General features: G+C 42.8%; 1 protein-coding gene across 13 annotated transcripts; it reads left to right on the forward strand.

Annotated features, from left to right (window-relative positions):
• The first annotated feature begins 926 nt into the window (after positions 1-926).
• On the forward strand, positions 927-18672 carry LOC146969506 (dynactin subunit 1-like). Of its 13 annotated transcripts, none has more exons than XM_085759630.1 (32): positions 927-1063; positions 3091-3156; positions 3299-3493; positions 3774-3852; positions 3971-4002; positions 4291-4311; positions 4877-4900; positions 5740-5823; positions 6203-6355; positions 6988-7011; positions 7477-7674; positions 7838-8042; positions 8145-8223; positions 9690-9849; positions 9945-10049; positions 10249-10440; positions 12405-12521; positions 13276-13428; positions 13529-13689; positions 14858-15026; positions 15137-15205; positions 15314-15526; positions 15624-15785; positions 16006-16137; positions 16233-16358; positions 16480-16622; positions 16761-16927; positions 17200-17321; positions 17402-17597; positions 17716-17789; positions 17878-17967; positions 18092-18672. In XM_085759630.1, exons 2-32 carry the CDS (start codon positions 3115-3117, stop codon positions 18227-18229), a joined length of 3825 nt encoding a protein of 1274 aa, XP_085615756.1. In that variant the 5' UTR covers positions 927-1063; positions 3091-3114; the 3' UTR covers positions 18230-18672. The 13 variants fall into 13 exon arrangements, with proteins under 13 accessions (XP_085615756.1, XP_085615763.1, XP_085615766.1 ...); XM_085759629.1 differs by lacking the exon at positions 927-1063 and adding an exon at positions 1978-2055; XM_085759637.1 differs by lacking the exon at positions 5740-5823.
• Positions 18673-21480: the final 2808 nt, after the last annotated feature.

Here is a 21480-nt window from a genome sequence, read left to right on the forward strand (position 1 = left end):
ACAGGACACACATCTCCTGTCCAACCAGCAAAACGTTATTACTTTGTCTGCAGGAATGTACACTACACTGGGCAAATCCATCTGCTTATTAAAAAAAAAAAATCATTAATTGATTGATAGATTATATTTGTGTAGTTGTTTTTATTTCTATTTTTTCAGTTTGTTGTTTGTTACTTTAGATATAGTTACTGATTATTGCAGCAACCTAAGTGGCAAAGTCTATCATTTTCAGTGTAGACACATAATAATCCTAATTATTTTTCATTTTATTTATTTCACCTCTACTCTGTGACTTTAATGCCTTTTCATATAATAACTGGTTAGCATTAACAATTGGTGAGACTCATATAATAGCCTATTGATTGAGCATTTTAATGACCTGTTATTGCCCAGTTATCCATGTCTTTATTCAAGTCTACTCCTGAATTTGCAAAAGGTCGAGTCAGCAAACATCCTCTGGTGGCCTGACATCTATCATTCATCCTATGAATATTATTAATATAGCCCAATAATGACATTGATATTGTTGCTGTTTTTTCATTAAAGGTTATCTTACAGCTGTACCACAACACAATAATATAGATTATTGTTTTAGCATAAAAATGTATATCACGAAAACTCTCAAATTTCGGGAATCCAAGGCTGTCCCGTTGATTCCTGCTTTCATCTACATTTATCTTACACGGTTTATACATGTTCTGTTGTTTGTTTTTTCTATTTCCCAAGTTGTCCTTAGAGGGCAAAAAGACAACTTAAGTTATAACCGTAAGTCCTAAAGAAGAAGAAGAAGGCCAACTTAAAGAAAATGTAAATGAACAAACGCTGAAAGGCAAAACCCTGCTCTGCCTCAGGCCCAAAGGTTTTAATTACAGTGGGCGCAGCCACTAGGGGCGCTAACTCCCCCTCCCCACTAGCTGTGGACTGTCAGGCCACCGGAAGTGACCTGTCAGACAACTGGATTTCCAAGCTAGGTAGCCGAAAATTAACAACAGAGGATTACTGTTTGTCTGTATGAACATCCCACAGTGCTACATTTAAAGACAGGAATCTCTGTGTTGGCCAGGTGAGTTAAATCACAGTATGCAGCTGTCCTCTGTTAGCTTCTGAACAGCACGTCTCTCATTGACTTTAGCCTGCTTGCTAACGTTGTACGCCCAGTTGGCCAATAAATAACGATAACATTAGCTACAGGGCTAACCTAGCCTTTATTTAGATCCTGGTATATAACTAAACCTAAAAGGAGAAGCAAAGCACAAGATGAGTTAATCTAAAACCCGTTTGTCTTTGCCTGTCAGTGTGACTAAGTGTTGCTAAGGCTAACTATGCAGTAACGTTGCAGCAGAAGTAACGTTAGGTTTATTTTGTTTGTGCCTCCCTGTCGGCTTTGTCCATCTGTTAACCACACAGCTGTTAAATCATGTAGTATTACACTCATCTGTTATACTGTGTTATTATGACTGAATTAAAACAAGGATTTAATCAATTTAGCACCTGTTCTTGCAAATAATAACAGTTAACGAAGACCAACTAGCTAACGTTAGCTTTTGTTTGTCAGCTGGTAACTGGACGAGTGAACGAGCTCATTGTTGATATAACGTTATGCTATGAGTATTTTTGTACAGCGTTTTTAGTATTACTATACAACCTACAAAAATAAAGCGATATATTGCATATGAGGGAAAAACAACAATTTCCGTTCAGGATTTTACATTTAAATTGAGATATAGTTATTCATATAAACGTAGGAGAGTATATTGATGATCCCATAACAACATTGACGTGGCTTCACGTGAATTATAATGCCAACTTCCACGTGTATTTCTTATTAAACACACAGCAGCTCAGGTTTACCCTCCTTTTCGAAATTCAAATGAGCTGTGACGTGTTGTGATGGACCACTCTGGTCCCTCCCTGAAACCCCACTCAGGGTTTGTCCTCTCTCCGGAGAGTTGTGGGAAAGTAGATGAAAAATAACACTGGAGTCGTATCTTTTTTAACTGGAGGTCTTAACTTTTAACAATCAATATGAACAGGCGGCATTCGTATACCCCCAGGGTGAGTAACATGGGCAGTAAACATGGAATTATGTTTTATATGGTATATTAATGCTTATTTGATCAGTAGAAGTTCTTATATTACATTACTGGCTTCAACTGTAAAAAATAAATAAATAAACAAACAAGTTTTAAGTTTTTAAAAAAGTTTTAGACTCACCATAAAGTGGATGTAGGATTCAGTCCCCTGGTGCATACAGTATTATGACCTCATCAGATAAAATGTAGGCTATAACTACATGATTTGGGTAAACAAAATGATCCTATAGAGAAGATGTTGTTATTGTCCCTGTGTTTAACCCATAGACGAGCATTTGTTCCTGTTGAACTAAAGAAGTACTGCAAAAGATTCTGTGAAACTCTCAGCTTCTCTCTAACTAACAAAATCCCATGTCACAGCTTTGGAAATAGAGCTGTGATAAACCTTTGGATCCAGTTTTCTGCCCTCTGGTTCAATGCTGCGAGGCAGCATGAATTCACATGTCTTAACAGCTTCATTAAAGGATTAGACTGTACCGCAGTCCTAGTTTCTCCTACAAGAGCATCTTTGTGTGAGCAAGGCAGAGATATGCCTTGTTTATTAAGAAGTCCATTGTGGTCCAGGACATATGACTGGCTGCGTCAATGTGTTCCTGTGCTTTGTGACCTTAGGACTCACTGAACATTTTTGGGAATCGAAAAGTGCCCTAAATAGCCGGACCAGGGGGAATTAGGGGCATTACTGTTACTCATAAAACAATTCAGTTAGCAATTAGCAGCTATTTAGCGTTTGTCTTGCAGACAATATTAAACCACCCTGTCATACATACTCCTACTAAGTTGCGTCCATTTAACCAATATTAGATATGACATAAAAACATATCATGTCTTATGAATCATGAAATTCAAACAAGAGATTCTCTGGTTTGTAATGATCTGACCTTCCCTCTTCAGTGTCTCTCACCTTACTGCTCATTCTCACCAGTAACTAAACGTCCACATGCTTTCTCCTCTTTCTACCTACTTCTGCACATGTATATTCATCTCAATCCTCCAGCTGACCAGCCCCCTGATCAGCAAGATGAGCAGCTCAGGTTCAGTGGAGAGTGGTAAACCTCCAAAGGTAGGTCACTTCTCAATACAGACATAAGACAAGAAGAAAGAAATAAAGAAATAGAAAGAAATAAAGTCAACCAGTGCACAATGTAACTAGTGTACAGTGACTCATGGTCTGTTTTCCTCCGGTCTCCACCTCTCTCTCCTAGATTGGCTCTGTGGTAGAGGTGACGGGGAAGGGTCAGCGTGGGACCGTCGCCTACATCGGCGCCACCCTCTTTGCCTCTGGGAAATGGGTGGGTGTCATACTGGATGAAGCTAAAGGCAAGAACGATGGCACCGTGCAGGGGAAACGCTACTTCACCTGCGAGGAAAACCATGGGATATTTGTGAGACAGTCGCAGGTCAGTCACATCAATGTGCTTTGATAGAATAATGTGTGTGTGTTGTCTTGAAGTGTTTCAGTAAGACATAAGAGATAATTTAGTCAGGTGGAATATTTCTAATAAGACCAACACATCCTGTGTATTATGAATGAAAAGGACTGTAGTTATATAGGATGATATAATTTCCGTTCCAGTATTTACTCCTAATACAAAGGAGCATTTGCTTGTTCCTGCTTCCATCCATCAGTGTTGTTGTGTGTTATCCTGATGACAGCTCTGTGTGTGTCTGTGTGTACAGATCCAGGTGGTGGAAGACTCCAGTGCCACTTCACCAGATACTCCTGAGTCTAGCACTGCCAAGATACCCAGACACAGAGGTGAGCCCGGGCCACAGTCATGGTGTTAAGAATGCAGCACCTAAAAATAGATAATATTACTAACAGTAAATAATAATAATAATAATAATAACACAAATTCTTCATTTGTTTCCTCCAGATATTCCTGAGACTCCCAGAACATCCAAACAGGTAGGAAACCATCACCTGCTCCTCACCGCATTCGTTTCATTTGCCATTTGTTGTTTCCATCACTAGGCTTGGATGGAGGTTGGATTCCTTCAGATTAATATGTGCACTTAATGACATCTGAAACTAAATCAACAATTCAAAGAGTTGTGACATGTACAAACCATCTCTCTGAGACTGTTCCTGATCAGAGCTGATGTTTCTAAATTCCTCTTCTCTTTGAGTGTGAGTCTCTGTTTTTAGCTTTTTGGGATGTTGTCTTATCAGTGTTTCTCTGAATACTTCTTGCAGACTCCAGGGAATGTTAAGAAGGTAGAAAAAAAATATTTAATTTTATGTTTGCTTTGGCTTGGTTGGTGCTGATCACACTAATAAGGCGACGCATGTTTTGCATTGATGTGACCCTTTCACATGTTGCATGGGACATGAAGACATCACCTCTTACTGATGTCATTTCCACCATATTTGTTTTCACCAGATGCTTTTTCACTTTATTCTATATACCAGTATTTTTTTTATTCTGGTGAATCGTCCAGTACCGGGACTCTTCAGGTCATGTTGGTGTCTTTGTCATCCCTCTGGGCCTCACAGCTCAGTTCAGACTTTTGCCATTGGTTTATTTTTTATTGCATGAATTCACATTGTATTCCCTGCCGTGCCTTGAGACATCAACATTAACTATTTTTCCAAAATGGTGTGAAATGGTGCATGCAGCCCTCAAAGCTATGATGAGTGGATATAAACTAATGGTGGATATGCTTCTGATGTGCTACTGATCTCTTACCTTGCTTTCCCGCTGGACACGTATGTGTGTGTGCATATCTGTGTGTGTGTGTGTGTGCGCGTTTGTGCGTGTATGTCCAACCCTCTCCTCCAGTCTTCTACCCGCCGCTCTGCCAAGGTGAGCTTGTCTACAGCAGACAGGAGGGGTCAAAAGGCATCAAAACACAGTGATTTAAAACAGCAGTTAACTGTGGAAAGCTTTTCTGTTCTGAGCCAAGTAGAGTCAAGGACACAGCTCCAAGCATCTTGAATTCAACAAGCCATGCATTTTTGTCTAGTATGATAAGGACATTCTTTTGACTGCTCACTGATCTCAGTTTGAAATGTTAAGATTACAGTTATGGTGTAAATACTATATAATTATACAGTACATCCCCCACTTACCAACATTTCTGCCTCTACCTGATTCCATTCTGCAGTTTCATCATCATTTTGGGAACTTTGAGCTGTTTGAAAGCTTTCACACAGTATTAGACTAATCTGAGCTGCACAGTTGGACTATAGCAGGTGGCTCTCTCTCAGCTGCTTGAAGAATAGCTGACAGTGGCCCTTTTACTTAGCAGTGGTTGGTTTAGGTGCTGGTATTTTTTCATTTTAAATAAATGAAATATGATACAGTCCAGTATAGGATGGAAAAGCTTTATACACAGCACTGGGTTTCCCTCTTTATTTGAGAGAAAATACTTGTGAAGTGCTTTCCACCGAATCCTGATCTATATTGAAATTAGAATAAAAACATGTTGTATTACGTATTATATATCAGAAATACTTACTTTACTGTCATTTTTATAAATGCCATAGTATGAAAAACACACACACATTGCAGCGTGTGCTTGGTTGTAACGTTCATCTTTCAAAGTTGTTTTAAAAAAAGAAAAAAAAGTCATTGGTGTGCATTGAGTTTTATAAATAGCCATTGAGAGTCCTAACACAGTCTCTATGATCACACTGTGGCAGTGGAGCACACCACGGCTCACCCCTGCCACCTCCCTCCCCTCCCTGTTGGTACGTTCCGCCAGCCGCCCCGGCCAGTCCCTCGTGGTATGACGCCTCATATTCCAGTACTTCAACTGTCACCTCACGGGGAGCGGTGAAATGTTGACTCACTAAATGTGGGTGACTGACTGTGTAGTTCTTCATGATGCAGATAAAGTCACCCTGGTGGAAAACATTAGTGATAGGAGAAAAGGTGGAGAGGGGAAATGCTTTGTTCAGGATTATGCATCAATATATTATTTAATGACATTATTGTGTGGTTACTGTTTAGCAGGATAGTGTGTTGACAGTCACTTTACACCACAGAAATACCTGCATAACTGCACTGGTTTAACTCACCTCTTCTTTCACTCTTTTCCTCCTCTCTTTCATCTCATCCCCTCCTTCTCATCTTACGCTGACATTTGTCGTCCTTTGCCAACAGGCGTCTCGTGAGAGTCTGTCCACCTCTCTGTCTGGTGATGTCAGCGAGGCGGGCCTGTCCTCCCACCAGGGCGCGCTGGGAGCTCCTGTCGTCCCTCAGCCCGGCGGGTCACCTGCAGCAGCCGCGGCTCAAGTCCCGGCCACCCCCAGCAAGGTGGGTCACTGACAGAAAAGCTACAGTGGCCGAGACCCGCCATCGCTGCAAAAAACAACAACAAAAAACTGCAACTAAAAAGAAACGCTACTGCAAAAGACTAAAAACATTGCAGCTGCAATTAAAAAAAAGCAGCAAATAAAAACAAACGCTGCAAAGAAAAAGAAACACGGCTGCAAATAAAGAGAAACGCTGCGATGCAAATAAAATAAAAAAAGCAACGATGCAAATAAAAAAGCCACAACAGAAGTGAATTACTGAGGACTATTATTGCCAATGCACAGGTGTTTTTTATGTGAGAACAGCGTTTTGTTTTTTGGTTTTTTTTCAAATGCTGCTGCGTTTCTTTTCTTTTTTTGCAGCGTTTTTTTTTTTAATTTGCAGTGGTGTTTCTTTTATTTGCAGCAATGGCGGTTCTCTGCCACCGTAAAAAAGCACCTATACTAAGAATACATAATATTTTAATATGAATTTCATCGCTATATCACCAGCACAAAAGATGTGTGGTTCATCTTCAGTACGTCCAGCTTCATCAGAATGTGACGTCTCCATCGTTCTGTTTCTGTTTTCCATCGTTTTTCTCATTTTAATGAGTTTGTCACATTTCATCCATGTTGTCATTGTTCGACCAGGTGGAACCTGCTATGTCCAAACAGGTAGAGTTTTCTACTGGATACATGCATGCTGGTGATACCTGGCATGTGTTCACTAACTAACTCATAACATCACTGGGGAAAAAACACCTTCTCAATACTCCATGATGGTTTTTATAATCCCCTCACAGTGAATTTCATGGTGATGATGCATGGTTTAACTTCTCTAAGACCCTGAATGAAATACTGAAGCACACTGTGTGTTAAAGATTGTGTGAGTTTCCTGTTGGAGCAGTGAATTCAGAGGTTGAATTCACTTAACTTGACGTTATTTCCTCTCTTTGTATTAATTTGGGGTTTTGGTGATGGGACACAATCTGCAATTTTATTATGGTTCCTTACTTCAAATCAAAATCTTGCAAAAAAGGATGGATGTCATTTTAAATGTGGTAAACTGCACATTCAACTGCAGGATCTCTTACCTGACTAACCCGTTTCACCCTCCTGCTCTCTCGTCTTCCGTCTCAGGAGGAGGAATCACTGAAGGCTCAGGTGAAGGACCTGGAGGAGAAGCTGGAGACTCTGAAGATGAAGCGGACGGAGGACAAGGCCAAGCTGAAAGAGCTTGAAAAACACAAGATCCAGCTGGAGCAGCTTCAGGAATGGAAGAACAAAATGCAGGAGCAACAGGCCGACCTGCAGAAACAACTCAAGGAGGCCAAGAAGGTAAAAATGAGGCGCTGATCATTCATCTGAGTAACTAATCAAATACAGTGCGGGGGGAAAAAAAGAAATGAATACAGTTGTGTGAGAATAAAAGAAGCAGCTACAGTGTCCCCATGAACATCTTTCTAAAGCTTAAGGGTGATTTTGTGCCTCCAAATCCCAGGAAGCCCGTGAGGCGCAGGAGGCCAAGGACCGCTACATGGAGGAGATGTCAGACACCGCAGACGCCATCGAGATGGCAACGCTGGACAAAGAGATGGCCGAGGAGCGGGCCGAGTCGCTGCAGGTGGAGGTGGACACGCTGAAAGAGAAGGTGGAGGAGCTCTCCATGGACCTGGAGATCCTCAGACATGAGATCTCAGAGAAAGGTTTGTACGCACGCCACCAGATCGAGAGAGTTTGTCTCTCCCTCTTTCTGTCTGCCTGTCATCCTTTTCTTCAGTGTGGTGACTTTTTGTTTTCTGCCGCAGGCTCAGATGGAGCTGCCTCAAGTTACCACGTCAAACAGCTGGAGGAACAGAATGGCAGACTGAAGGAGGCGCTGGTCAGGTCGGTCAATGTTAACATTTACTTGTTATGACGTTTATGGGAAAATACAGGAACTGCACATCTTTTAAAATAACCACTCCAGGGGCCTCATTTATAAATGCGTAGGAAAGATGCAGGCGGCGTACGGAGGAAACATAGGAAATGCGTGCGCACAAAAACTTTCGGATTTATAAAAGTTTGCGCACGCATGTCCTACGCCTGTTTCCATTTATAAATTACAATCAATACTAAAGTTGGCGCACGTGAAAAAGCACTTCACCCCGCCCATACGGTGCCTATATAAGGTCAGGGAACACCCTTGATGAATATTCATTCATACCAAATGAACCAATAGATGGCGGAAAAGGGGGTACAAGAGCCTAGGAAATACATTTCACACACGTGGAAATACTGGGCCGGTTGGACACACTTTTTTTTTTTGGTTCGGAGGAATTGATTCTGGTGAGTCTGGCAACAGCACAAGGAAGTATGAACCAGCTCGTGTGCTGCTCATCATAAACCTCACACCACATGAGCCACTGTGCGTCTTTCACAGTCACTGTGCCCCCCCCCCCCCCCCCCCCCCTCTCCTCCCAGCGCCCACCTCTAGCTGTTCAGAAAATTAAGTGATGGTTGGATATTAATAACTCTCCCTCACTCACACTCACAATGCGTAAAGACGCGCAGTGGCTCATGTGGCATGAGGGGGACGGGAGACTCCGGGGCGAGCGGACCTACTGGTTTATTATGAGAAGCCCACGAGCAGGTTCCGACTTCCATGTGCTGTGGCCGGACTCACCAGCATCAATTCTCTCGAACAAAAAAAAAGAAAGGCTGATGCATCAGCGCCGATTCAGTCCATTTCATAATAAACAACACATATGTGATTTATATATTTACATTACAATATAAAAAAGAAAGAAAAAAGGAAGTCCATGGTGCGACCTGCACCGAGTCTTTTGTTTACCCGAACCAGCGCGTTCGAATGGGCTGGTTGGTCCGGGTCGGTACTTCCACGTGTGTGAAATTATTTTAGTGCTTCAATAAATTACATCTCTCTCTCTATCTGAATCCGAAATTATCAATATAAATTATGCCTCGTTCTTCGTTTTTGCCAATATATCCTTCATATGATTAAGGCAATATTTGATTATTTGACACAAATGTATCAATTTCACATATTTTCTTTGATTTCATCCCTCTGCTGTTAGTGTTGCCGTTTCTCCAGATTTTGTGCGTACGGCAGGGTCAGAGCTGCCGTGGAGCTGCGCACATTCTCCCGCCAAGTTTGTTTTTTATAAATCCCAAAAGTTGCTTACAAGGTGGCGTACGCCTTCTTTTGTGCGTACGCAGCGTTTATAAATGAGGCCCCTGGGCTGTTCTCATGTCTTCCAGAATTGTAAAAATAAAGGTGTCGAAGTAAAAGCAGTTCACAGGTTGTCAGCAATCAATAAAAAGATGGTTTTGACTTTCTTGTCCCTCCTCAGGATGCGCGACCTGTCGTCTTCAGAGAAACAGGAGCACGTGAAGCTGCAGAAGCAGATGGAGAAGAAGAACACCGAGCTGGAGACGCTGAGGACTCAGAAGGAAAAACTGCAGGAGGACGTCAGACGGGGCGAGGCCACTATCGATGAACTGAAAGAACAGGTAACGTCAGGGGGGACATCTGTTTATGAACAACCGCTGCTGCTTTAAAAGAAGCATGGACAGAAGTTAACTGTGTGTGTGTGTACTTGTACCAGGTGGATGCTGCTCTGGGCTCAGAGGAGATGGTTGAGACTTTGACTGAGAGGAACCTGGACCTGGAGGAGAAAGTCAGAGAGCTGAGAGAAACTGTCACTGATCTGGTGAGTGCAGCCTCACAAGGTTCTGTTCTCCATCCAGTAAATCATTTTCATAATGTGCAAGTATTTCCACTATAATTCCAATTTAAGAAAAGATCCAGATTACAATCTCATGTACTTACTTTACTTACTCATTGAGTAAATCTTTAACATGATGGTGCAGATCCTTTACAAAGTCCTGTGTTTCTTGCTGCTCCAATAGGAGGCCATCAACGAGATGAACGACGAGCTCCAGGAAAACGGCAGGGAGACAGAAATGGAGCTGAGGGAGCAGCTGGACCTGAGCGGTGCCAAGGTCAGAGAGGCCGACAAGAGGGTGGAGGCTGCCCAGGAGACTCTGGCCGACTACCAGCAGACCATCACCAAGTACAGAGACCTGACCACCAGGCTGCAGGTGGGTGGAGAGAAGGCAGAGCAGGACGTGGGCTTGACGTTTATTGTTTATTGTTGTTTATTGTTTTATTTGGATCCCCATTAGTCTGCATAATGATGCAGACTATTCTTCCTGGGGTCCACATTAAATCAAACACAACAATACAGAGTTTGTACAAAAGAAAAGAAGAAAAAATAAAAAAAATTACATGAAATCATTTCTCCTAAACAAGATTATAAAAATGCATATTAAGTAGTACAATGTGAATAAGTTAATACGATCAAGAGGATGATTACATGATTATCAAATAGTTACATGATTATATACATGACATGATCAAGAGGAGTAATATAGTTTTTTTTTTTTTTTTACATGATTATAAAATAGTTACATGATTATAGAAGAGTATACATATGAGATAACCTAAAGCATAAATAAATGTACAACACAGGTGTAATAACATGCTTGAATTCAACTTGACATGATTGCCTAATATAGTAGTAATCTATTGCAATATAATATTATGACGAAACACAGCTTCTCTCAGTTTCATTTTACAGGGATGCAAACGGGTCAGGACCAAAAAAGAGAGGAACTGGGGGGGGGGGGGGGTGCTCACCATTAACAAATAATTACATTACAATATCATGGAAAAGTCCATTTCAATTTCCAGTAGTTCAACCCCAACCAAGTATTGAGTGCATATAGATGGACATAGTTTTCAGGAGGCCAACATTTCTATATTAAAAATGCTTAAAAAAAATCCTTTGCAATGTTTCAATTTTGGAGATACTGATTTTTAGGTCTTCACTGAATGTTAGTCACAATTATTACTATTAAAATAAACTGAATAAATAAAAGACATGGGATGTTTCATTCAGTGTGTAATGGACATATAAATAATGTGTTAGTTTCACTTTAATTGAACACATTCTACATCGCGGAGGCGACGTCTCTCCTTCACCTCGGAAACGGGGCAGAGCTCCGTGGGAAACACCTGCCTGACACAGCAACGGACATGCACGGGGGGAAAAACGGCGGCGCCGTCGCACCGACTGCACGCGGCTACGCGCCGCTTTGGGTAACGAGCGCGCATGTTGCGCGTCTACATTGGAGGTCGGCTGTTATCAGTATAATCAGAGACAACCATGAATGAGTTCGCCTCAGTTTCACGTGATTGTCACTGTCAGCCTGTTAGAAAAACATTTTACTGACCCCAGCTGAGACGCTGAGACGCTGAGACCCCCCCCCCCACCACCTCAAAAAAAAAAAACTCTTTGGATCTGAGCGATTCACACAAGTCACCTAATTGGTCATGAAAAAAGCGAGTTTCGCTTTTCGGCGCGCTGTTTGCATCCCTGATTTTAAAACTGGACATTCCCGTGGTTGTGATCAAGTGTGAGGGGAGACTGTTCCAGTGAGCTACAGCTCTATACATAACCGACCTTTTGAGTGCATTGGTTCTAGGTAAAGGCAAGGTGAAGTTGTTTCCTGAGGCCTGTCTAGTGCTATAACTATGTTTCACATTTGTCGGATGAAGTTGTAAAAACAAAGAAACAGGTTTATGTGAAGTATAAGTCTTTCTCAAAAACATTATAAGACTATAAGCCAGTCTCTCCTCCACCAGCATCCATGTGAGACTTTTGTGCATACTCATGACACTTTCTCTGATAGAGCACCGCAGAGCAAGGCGTGCTGCCCTGTTTTGAGTTAGCTGCAGTTTAAAAAGGTCTTTCTTTGAGGCACTGGACCAAACTGTTGGGCAGTAATTCAGATGCGACAGAACTAAGGAATTAATTAATAGTTTGACAGTTGATTCATTCAGCAGGTAGGTGATTCTTCTAATATTAGAGATATTGTAACTCATTTTAGACACTATATTATTGATATGATTTGACCAAGACAAAGTTTCATCCACTGTTACTCCCAACAGTTTGGCTTCTGTTAAAGTGGATGTCCTGATGACACATGTGCTTCTTCATTAGGACGCCAACAGGGATCTGATCAGCCAGCAGAACGCTAACGCTGAACAAGTCCAGCAACCTCCCGCAGAGCTGTTCGACTTCAAGATCAAGTTTGCAGAGACCAAGGCCTACGCCAAGGTAGGAGACGCAGAGTGGTTCAAATGGATCAGTTTTTTAGTTTTTAAATTTTTTATGTTTTTTTCATTTCATTTATTAGTTTACTTGAAATGGGACATATTCGTGAACGTACAAAAACAATTACTTGATGTAAATATGCCAGATTTAGCTAAAGAGCTCATTTCCATCCGTAGTCCCATTACATGGTCCACAAAGAAATAAAATTACATTTAATAAACACAGTACAAATAAAACAGACATAACATAACAAGACAACAGACAGGGTCATCATATGTCAGGTGAGAAGCTTAACATTCAGGTTCCATACGTAGTGCAATGTAAGATCATTCAAATAAAAGATATCATTGGTTACATACAACAGTGTCAATGTCTTTGAGTCGGTCATAACTCCATCATCTCTCGACCCAATTTAGAGTACAGAAGAGGAAAGGGGGTGGAGGGGGGGGTTAATAATAACAACAATAATATTAAATAAAAATAGAAATAAAGATTACATTACAGGTAGAAAAGAAATCATGATAGGTTTAAATAATTTTTCCATTTCCTCCCGTATTTACACCTCAGAGAGAGGGTCATTCTTCCATAGTGTAAATTTCTTTAACTATTTCTATCCATTCCACTGCTGTTGGAGGTTTCTTATTCATTACATTTTTTTTTTTACTGCTCACCAGTAATATTTGCCGAAATGTATCAGTTTTACACTTTCTGGATTGGTGTGATCTTTTTCTCCCTCACTAATAACTTGTGTCTCCAGGCCATTGAGATGGAGCTGAGGAAAATGGAAGTGGCCCAGTCCAACAGACAGGTGTCCCTGCTCACCTCCTTCATGCCAGAGTCCTTCCTCCGTCACGGTGGAGACCACGACTGCATACTGGTCCTTCTGCTCATCCCCAGGCTCATCTGCAAGGTACGGAGCTGCAGGAGACTTCCTCTGGATTCCCACTGTTGTGCTCTGCTTTTTGTGTGTGTGTGTTACTAACAGATGATGGTGTCCTTGTCCCTGACAGGCTGAGCTCATCAGTAAACAGGCCCAAGAGAAGTTTGACCTGCACGGCAACCTGGAGCAGGGGACGAAGCTCAGAGGACCGCCAGGAGAACAGCGCAGCTTTGCCTCGGGGCTGGTGTACTCCCTCAACCTGCTGCAGGCCACGCTGCACAAATACGAACAGTACGCACTGCAGCTTCAACACTAACACACCAGGGATAGATTGTTGCTGGGGTATTGGGAGCAGTGATGGGAATAATGGCTTTTTAAAATAACAGCACTTCCTTTTTCAGTAAGGAGTAATCCAAAAAGTTACTGTTTCCCCCATTACAATGCCTTTAGAGAGTCAGAGTCCTGTCCATTTTATTGTTTAAAGCAGAAGTAAGCGATCCGGTCGTTTTGGCTAATGCTGCGTTCCAGGCAGGCTTTTGAAACCGTAAATTACAGCTTCAAGTCACAACTTACGACTTTGTAGTGTTCCAGGCAACCCACTCGTGTTTTTCCGACCTGTTTTACCGGTGAAAGTCACTATAACGGCCACTCGTAACTTCTGACCTGTGAACTCGTACCAGATCGAACTGGTACGACTTCACAGGTCGGAAAAACACTAATTACGGGTTGCCTTGAACGCACCATAACAGTCCTCGTCCCTACGTCACCACATTCACGCGCATCCCTTGGCTGCACACACAGCCCTTCATGCCATTCTCTCTCCTCATTGGATAAAACTTGTAGGATATGAGAAAAGTTTTCTCCTCGGCTCAGAGCAGAGCAGAGTGACTGACAGACCCGTGTTTCAGTCCAAACACTCTATGTAAGTGATTGCTGTCGGAAGATATAACTATTACTATTACTATACTTATAGTAACACAAAAATATCGCTTACTTCTGCTTTAAATCAAAGTACATTTGCATGTACTTGAACAAAATTACAAATTACAAGAAACATCACTAGAAAACTCAGAAAAGACCAATATTTCTAATAAATATATTACAAAGTTACAATGATAAATAAATTAGGTTTAAAATAGGTTTAATGTGAGAAAAAAACAACCTAAAACAAAACCTAAAAAAATCATTTGACATATTTGAGCATTTTATTTTAAAACGCAATAGTTACTTTTCCTGGTAATTAGTTACTTTTATAATGTAGTAATTCAGTGGCTTTTTGGGGAAAGTAACCAGTATCTAGAACAAATTACTTTTTAAAAGGAACGTGCCCAACACTGATTAGGAGTAGATTCTCCACTATTCAAAAATATTGGATCGGTCTAGAATGATTAGAACTGGTTGCTGTGTGATCATGTAAACTTTAGTAACAAAACTGATCCTGTGTGTTTTCCTGCTGCAGGGCTCTGAACAGCTGCGGTGTGGAGGTCTTTAAGCGGATGGGAACACTTTACTCCGAAATGAGCTTCCATGAACGCTCCTTGGATTATTTCATCGACCTGCTGCATAAAGACCAGCTCGACGAGACGGTTCAGGTGGAGCCGCTGACAAAGGCCATCAAGTACTATCAGGTAACGAAAGCTTTATATTTAAGACCTTCTGAACAAATGGAAGGGCATCAGTCTTCAAAATCTATCCAGATGTGTTTTAATTATTAATGAGTGACTGTTTTGTTTTGCAGCAACTGTACAGCGTCCACCTGGCTGAGCACACTGAGGACTGCACAGTGCAGCTGGCCGACCACATCAAGGTACTAGAAGCGTAGTGTGTTTCTGTTGAACCAGCTGAAGCATAGCAGCAGAAGTATAGCAGCAGGCAGCGTTTCCTAACTGTATCCATGTCGCCCTCTCACCTCCAGTTTACCCAGAGTGCCCTGGACTGTATGGGAGTGGAGGTGGCCCGTCTGCGGGCGTTCCTGGCAGCAGGTCAGGAGAGCTCCGGTTTCACTGTGCTCCTGAAGGACCTGGACACTTCCTGCTCCGACATCAAACAGTTCTGTAAGAAGATCCGCCGCCGCATGCCCGGAACAGATGTGGTTGGAGTTCCTGCTGCTCTCAATTTTGGATCTCCGGTATTAAAAAAAGCATACACACATATGCTCTTTTCGTCATTTTTTTCTCTTGTATATCTGAGCTGCTGTTCAATAATTATTGAACTTCATCTGGCAGGTATCAGAGACGCTGACAGAGTGCAGGCGCCAGCTGACCCGCGTGGTGGCCGTGCTGCAGGAGGTGGCTGCAGCTGGAGCTCAGATGGTGGCTTCTCTGGCAGAGCAGGAAGGTCTCCACGCTCTCAAGGTGGAGGACGTGGCCTGCAAGGCTGTGGAGCAGGTAGCCTACTGTCACTCAGCTGACGCTCACTGATGAGAAGCTATGAAAGATGCTGTCACTCACTCAGCAGCTGGCTGAAATAACAGGAAAATTCGCTTTAGGAGCATTTATTTTGCATGAGTGGGTGTAGATAGATGCTTTCCAGTTGTTGGATGTTTTTGTGGGGTTTTCTTTATTTCTTTTTAAAAAAATCTATGGCTAACATCTTTTCTCCACCAAGGTATACGGCTCCCATGGTGTGAGTGGGCCCGAGTGCCTGCGTCAGTCCTGCAGCTCCGTCATTGCTACTATGAACAAGATGGCCACAGCCATGCAGGAAGGAGAGTACGATGCTGACAAACCACAGGGCCAGGTATTTGGAGGCCTTTGCTTTTTCACACCAATCGCACGCACCACATGACTCTGTCGGTTCTCACTTTGTGGTCACATTCCCCTCTGTGTTCTCAGACTCCTCCTGTGGACACGAGAGCAGCCACCGTCAGGGCCGAGATCACCGACGCCGAGGGTCTGGGAGTCAAACTAGAAGACAGAGAGATGGTCATCAAGGAGGTCAAGAAGTCCCTCAAGATCAAGGTAAGACAGTGATGGAAACACCTGCAAAATGTGACCGAGAATAAAGTTTTGTAAACAAGCCTTTCAGTTTAAAATACCCAGGGCAGGTGGAACTGATGGGGCTGTACCTGTTTTACCTCAGGGCGAGGAGCTGAGTGAGGCCAATGTCCGGCTGAGTCTGCTGGAGAAGAAGCTGGACACCTCCACCAAAGACGCTGACGAACGCGTGGAGAAGATTCAGACCAAACTGGACGAGAATCTCAACCTGCTGAAGAAGAAAGAAAAGTAAGATACATGAGAAACCTGAACAGACGTAATGAACACGTTTCAACACTGGGGGCAGATTCGCTTTTTTCCTTTCTGTCACTTGGCCTTTTTTGTTTACCTCTTATTTTCCTCCTCACTTGCCTCCTCTCTCTTCAGGGAGTTCGAGGAGACTATGGATGCTCTTCAGGCTGATATCGACCAGCTGGAGGCAGAGAAGGCAGAGCTGAAGCAGCGCATCAATAACCAATCAAAGATGACCATCGAAGGCCTCAGAGGTGCACCTGCCTCTGGAATCGCCTCCATTGTTCAGGGATCTGGAGGAGGTAAATTGCTGCGAGGTTATCCTCACTTTTTGTTCACAGATCTAAATGCTGCCTTCTGGTGTTAGATAAAAGACTTGATGGTCTCTAATTCTACCTGATGAGAATCTGTTTGAACCAGCTGAGAGTGAGTCATGTTCTCCATTACAGAGAATGTGTATAACTCCTACAACAATCACACAGTCTCTAAATCCTGAGGAAAAACACACAGCACAGTCAGAGAGGAGGCACGGGGTGTCCTGATCTAATGTCTCTCCTCCTCCTCCCTCCATCAGGTGTGCCTCCGTCCATGGCGGGGTCGGTGCAGGTGGTGGTGGACTCCCCCCTCCTCAGGCAGCAGGTTGAGGCTCAGAGACTGGGCATCAAACACCTGAAGAATGAAAATAATAGACTCAAGGTAGACTGGTTTGGACTTGGTATGGTTATATTGTTGTATTTTGCTGGCTGTGTTGACCTGGAGTGTGTGTGTGCTTACAGGCAGAAAAAATGAGAGCCCAGCTGGCCTCCCTGCCTCCACTCTGCCCCCCCAAACTGCCACAAGTGTCCAAAGAAGGAGCCATGCCTCCAGAGGGACTCAACACCGGCATCTATCGCAGGACTGACCAAATGCTGGCAACGCTGCTCAAGCTGAGTGCAGAGTTTAAAGTGGTGGACATCACGGGGAAGACAGCAGGTGTGTGTGTGTGCACTCATTGAACCTTTTTAATACAAAGTGCTTTTTATTAGCCAAATTTCATTTTCCGGAGCCTGATCTCTCCTGAGTGTTTCTCTCTCCTCTCATGTTTCCTCAGTCAGTGCCAGTTCCCAGCTGCTGGAGCAGACGGCCCGACTGCAGAACCTCAGCAATGCTCTGGACAAACTCAAGGTGTCAGCTTCAGGTTCACATTTCTTGTCCTTTAACAAGTCAATAAGATGACATGAGCACAACTAACATTAGTGAACCTGTGTTTCAGGGCGAGGTAGCTGAACACGTAGTCTCCTACCAGCCCGGAGCAAAGGCTTCCTCTGACTTTGCCACGTTCCCCGTCTCCTCCTTTGTCAAGGTAAAAGCTTCCACTGCTATGATGTAACAGGTTAAGGTTTTCCATTCAGAATTTTGCTGTTGTTCTAATAAGATATAATTTTACATGTGTAAAAGCGTATATGTGCATACCTGGTGTTTCTTAGGCCAAGGAAGAGAAGCAGGGAGGAACGGTGCTGGTTGGTCGTGTTTCCATTCCATGCAACCGCGGACAGGAACAAGTCCACCGCCTCGTCCTATCACAGCAGCAGCTGCAGCGAGTGCACTCCCTCCTCATGGTGTAAGACGACATGCCGTTCACGCTCAGCCAAGATGACGGCACATGAAGAAAAGCTTTTCTTTTTTTCTTATTCCAGCTTCCACTTCAACATTCTCCTATTTATCCTTCCTGCATTTCACTGTTCTCAGGAAACTGTATCCAATATTTGCAAAGTTAAGACTAAAGCACTAACAACGCTGAGGCAGAGCTGTCTCTTTATATTCTTGTCAAACTGATTGGTGTCTGATTACTTTAAGTCCAAATGGATTTGACTCCTGAATGTCACACTATGAAGGTGTCGTGTTGTCATCACAATTGCACCACTTTTGCCAACTCTTTGTGGAAATTGGGAAAACTAAACAAGCAACAAGTCATGTTTACTGTACTTGCAACTTTTTAGTTTTTTCCTCTTTGTATCTTTTGTATTTGTAGTGATTCAGACAATAAACGTAAGCAATTCACTTCAGAGCAAGAGACATCCTTTGTGAATCTTTTGGGGGTCAATTTTGATTCATGAAATCATTTCTTCATAATGTTGTTGACAATCAGCTCTCTTACGATGCACTGCTGCTGAATCTTTTTTGTGGTGCCACTTGACATGGGCCAGATTGCCTACAGGATTTAGTGACAGGCTAAATTTCTATTGAGAAATAAAAAAGGGTATACAAGATTATGAGAGGTGTATTCATATAGCACACCTCTACAAGTGTTTTACATGAAAGGGATCATGGAAAAAAAAATTATGAGATCATAATTATGAGATACTAAATCGAAATTATGAGATACTAAGTCATAATTATCCTCTCCTCGGTAGCAGGATATGGAGTTTTCATCAGTTTCAAATTCCGGTATAATTAAAACAGTGGACACACGAATTTAAGTTTTAAGTTTAATAAAGTTTGTAACCCAGCAGGGTTAAACGGTAAGAATAGTGTACGCTTCTTGTGATGAAGTGACAGACTTTAACACCGAGGACAGCTGTGTGCTCCGTTTTGACTTATAGTCCTTGGGCCAAGACCCAACATTTCACATATCGGTATCACCTGGGAGGGCAAATTCTAGTTGTGATTTTTTTTATTCCTATACACCCCTAAGTTTTGATATGATAGACCTTGCTGACTGGCAGCTTTATAGTATTTATCACCTCTTAAAGTAATAGACTGTGTAGGAATTAGGCTACTCCCATCTAGCGTTGCGGTTATATCGCAAGCAACTCAATCGTATTTTTCATGCTGCTTTCACATGAAATTGGGCAGACGGACGACAGCCGCTGCACATAACGGCATAAACAAGCCTCTAACAAGTGGTCCGTCAGCACTAGGCAAAACAATACACGTGACAATATGTTGTCATGGCGATGTGGTATTGTTTACCTGACCCACGTTTTACCGGCTTTCTCTCGACTTCTGTGACTAAAATGACATCTGGTTTGTTACCGACGGCCGTCTGCCCGACTGCACGTGAATGCAGCATCACTGCGTTACCGCGGTGACTTTTCACAGACGCCACCTCGACCAGAGCCGACAGCTCCGGTGTCTCCGCTGAGTTTCCGTGGTTTCCTACCGTCACGCTGCCACTGAACGTAAAAACATGGAGACACCACATGGCAGCAGCACCGAGCTTACCCGCTCCATGTAGATATGAATGATCGGCTCATTCAGAGCTGAAAGGAACACTTCAGTTTGCTGATGGGGGGGATTACTGGTTAATGAAAAACATATTTTTGGGGGCGGTGCGTGAAGCGGCCGTCCCATGTGGAGGCTACGGTCCTCAGCGCAGGCGTCCCCGGTTCGAGTCCCGTGTCAGGCGGACCTTTCCTGCATGTCATTCCCCCTCTCTCTGCCTCCCCCTTTCCTGTCTATCTCACTATGTGCTGTCCAATAAAGGCAAAAAGGCAAAAAAATATATACTAAAAAAAAAACATACTTTTGAATGAAATAATCGATTTTCCTGAATAGATAACAGGAGAAGTTACACAATGTCTGTTTAAGTTTTGAGACCTTGCTGACTGGCAGCATAGTATTTACTGTATCACCTCTTAAAGTAATAGACTGTTGCTGTTCAGAAACAAAAAAGTGCCTTCCCCGGAAATCATCTTTCTTTCATCATATCCAATCCAAGATGGCATAGGTATCAAAGGTTTTGTCCTTGTCTCACTATAACAACTTTGGGCCTCTTCTCAAACAAAATCAGGTGTTTGTCTTGCGTGCTCTCTTTTTTCACACTACCTCACTTGCCCTCGTATCGATCTGCCTAGACTTGACAAAAACAGACATGCGGACACCATGAAAATGAAACACTAATTCCTGTGACAACTGGCCAAGGTAGTCCAGGTCAGTCCCATGTGTCAATAAAAACTATGCTGGGTTAGGTGGTGGTGGTGGTGCCGGCTCACAGAATAACCATGTGGTGTGCACATTAAAACACTGGATCCAGATATCAGTTCAGTCCTTTATTTTGGTAACTGAACAATGATGAACGCAGATCAACAAAATGTGAACAAAAGGTGGTGGATGTGAAAGCCCTGTCAATTAAGTATTTTTTTCTCGGGGCTTGAGGCAGCGGATAATCTAAGGTTCTTCCTTCAAGTTTCTCGGTCTGTTGCCTCACTGTACGAAGCTCAAGTTGCTCAGGCTCTCCCTCCAAGCCCAGATGCTGTACCAGGTACCAACATGTGCACTCAGATCCATCATCTACCGTAAGATGGCATAGGTATCACAGGTTTTGTCCTTGTTAGAGAGTCTCACTTTAACAACTTTGGGCCTTTCTCAAACGAAATCTGGTGTTTGTCTCGCGCACTCTCTTTTTTCACACTTTTTTTCTTGCCCTCGTATCGATCTGCCTAGACTGGACAAAAACAGACGCGTGGACACCATGAAAATGAAACACTAGCTATAATTCCTGTGACAACTGGCCAAGGTAGTTCAGGTCAGCCCCACGTGTCAATCACAGGCTACAGAAGTTCAGCAAAACACATGAATTAATATTATCATTGATGACATATGACACGCATTGCCAGGAAAGGTCCGATCTGTCTGTTTAGACTGCAGACGTATTGGCAGATATCCGATTTGTATCTGATTTATTTCCACGAGTAACGGGGGCCTGAATCTGATCTGACAATATCTGATTCCATGCGTATTTGTCCCGTTTACACGTTCATGTTACAGATCACTTTACAAGCCACTTTAATGACAATCTGCCTACAAAAAAAAATTAAAAGCTGCTCCTATGAAAAGGCTATCATATTTTAATTTACTTATATTGACCCTAAAA

The sequence above is a fragment of the Trachurus japonicus genome, chromosome 18 (assembly GCF_045865225.1).
Source record: "Trachurus japonicus isolate A0001 chromosome 18, Traja_1.0".
Taxonomy (NCBI): domain Eukaryota; kingdom Metazoa; phylum Chordata; class Actinopteri; order Carangiformes; family Carangidae; genus Trachurus; species Trachurus japonicus.

Coding starts and splice junctions, on each gene's coding strand:
- LOC146969506 (XM_085759629.1), top strand. CDS start 2,026: ATGAACAGGCGGCATTCGTATACCCCCAGG. Junction 10,050..10,248: donor GAGAAACTGTCACTGATCTG/GTGAGTGCAGCC, acceptor CTGCTCCAATAG/GAGGCCATCAACGAGATGAA. Junction 16,359..16,479: donor AGAAGTCCCTCAAGATCAAG/GTAAGACAGTGA, acceptor GTTTTACCTCAG/GGCGAGGAGCTGAGTGAGGC.